The following is a 1,567-nucleotide window of genomic DNA, read 5'->3' as shown; positions in this document are numbered from 1 at the left end:
CAACACACACACACACACACATATATATATATATATATGTTGTATGTATATATATATATATACATACAACACACACACACACACACACACACACACACACACACATATATATATATACTGTACGGATTCCAGTACTAAACTCGTAGAATATGGGGCTCTACCTTTGTACACTTGCGACACGCTTATGCAAACTCGCTTGCCACTACAGAGCACGGTGTTTATAGAAGAAGGCAGTTTTTTGTGCATCAGTGCACGTAACGCGTAGTCTAAGCCACCGAATTGGCTTGTATAGCCACCGAATTGGCTTAAATAGCCGCCGAATTGGCAAATATTTTACGGAGCCAAACCTTTCGAAAAGTGCCGATGGGACTATTTTTATTGCTGCTCCCTGTGGCTCATGAGCAGACAGAAGGGGTGCTTTATTGCAACACAGACTGACAAGCTACGCCTGAATCTTCAAACATAGTCAATGATAGGCCATATATGTGTCTTTTGCGAAACACTAAAGCCGTCAAGTGTGCCTGATTCATGATGGCAGATACATGATAGCAGATACAGATACATCCTGGTAGCAGGCAAACCGATAGTGGCGATATTAAACCAGTGTGTACCATCTCTTTCACGGTTTTCCCTTTTTCATTCTCAGACCTGTATTCATGATTCATATTCAGCACTTGTGTATTCCCCGCAGCATTCAAAACCATTCGTATCACCCTTTTCTTGGTACAGAACATCACTACGAACGCCTCCCGACAACCCTCGCCGAGGATAAAGAACAGATGGCAGCCAATAAGGCGAAGGCTAGAAAGCCAGCCACACCCCTCACCCAAGACGAGAAGGAAAGTGCTGAGAAACAAGACACCGTGCCATCGGAGCGGTCGGAAACGGCAGCGGTGCAGGCATAAGGGGTGTACTGGATCATCGTCCGTATACTTCGCATGTGGTAAATACGGGGGATGCTGGAGTCTAGCTCAGCTCAGCTCAGCGGGCAACAAGTGCCGGTTGTCCGTCTGTGCTTGAAGCATTTAGGAGTTTGTGGCGAATAAAGGAATCCCTTCATTGTACGGCATGGTTGCATAGTTAACTTTAAATTAGATATTGCATTGCATGATAACTGCTACGTTGTCGCAACACTTTCTAAACTGGATACATCTACTGTCTGTATGATACTATGACTGAAGCAAGGGAGCGTATGTATGCGGCACGCGAAGTATGTATTTCTCAGTCGTGCCATAGGCATTTCGCACACACGGTACAGTGACCAAGGGCACACGTGCTTAGTAGATAGATAGCGCAACAGGGCATCTACTGCATACAGGAAAGTTGTGCGGTGTCAGATCTGAAGATGTTGGCAAATGGTGATCTCATACAGGAACTATATTTGAGCGGTGGTCGATTAGCGCATGCAGCAGTCGGAAAGCGTTCTGTGTTCCCACATCATGTGACCATATCTGAACTTCGCAATGCCAGTGATGGCTTGTGACAGTTGGAATGAAGGAAGGTCTGAACTCCTGAAGTTACAACACATTCGATTGATAGACAGAAGCTGATTGCTATATATATATAT

The 1,567-nt window shown here is 45.0% G+C and overlaps 1 protein-coding gene across 1 annotated transcript; it reads left to right on the top strand.

The window, feature by feature from the left end:
• Positions 1 to 725: 725 nt before the first annotated feature.
• SARC_15818 (hypothetical protein) lies at positions 726 to 1,065 on the top strand (the record flags this gene model as incomplete). Its single annotated transcript, XM_014290071.1, has 1 exon — positions 726 to 1,065. A coding segment is annotated over one exon (295 nt), but the record flags the coding sequence as incomplete, so codon positions are not given.
• Positions 1,066 to 1,567: the final 502 nt, after the last annotated feature.

This window comes from Sphaeroforma arctica (assembly GCF_001186125.1).
Source record: "Sphaeroforma arctica JP610 unplaced genomic scaffold supercont1.6801, whole genome shotgun sequence".
NCBI lineage: Eukaryota > Ichthyosporea > Ichthyophonida > Sphaeroforma > Sphaeroforma arctica.
This window is presented reverse-complemented; position numbering and strand designations above follow the sequence as displayed.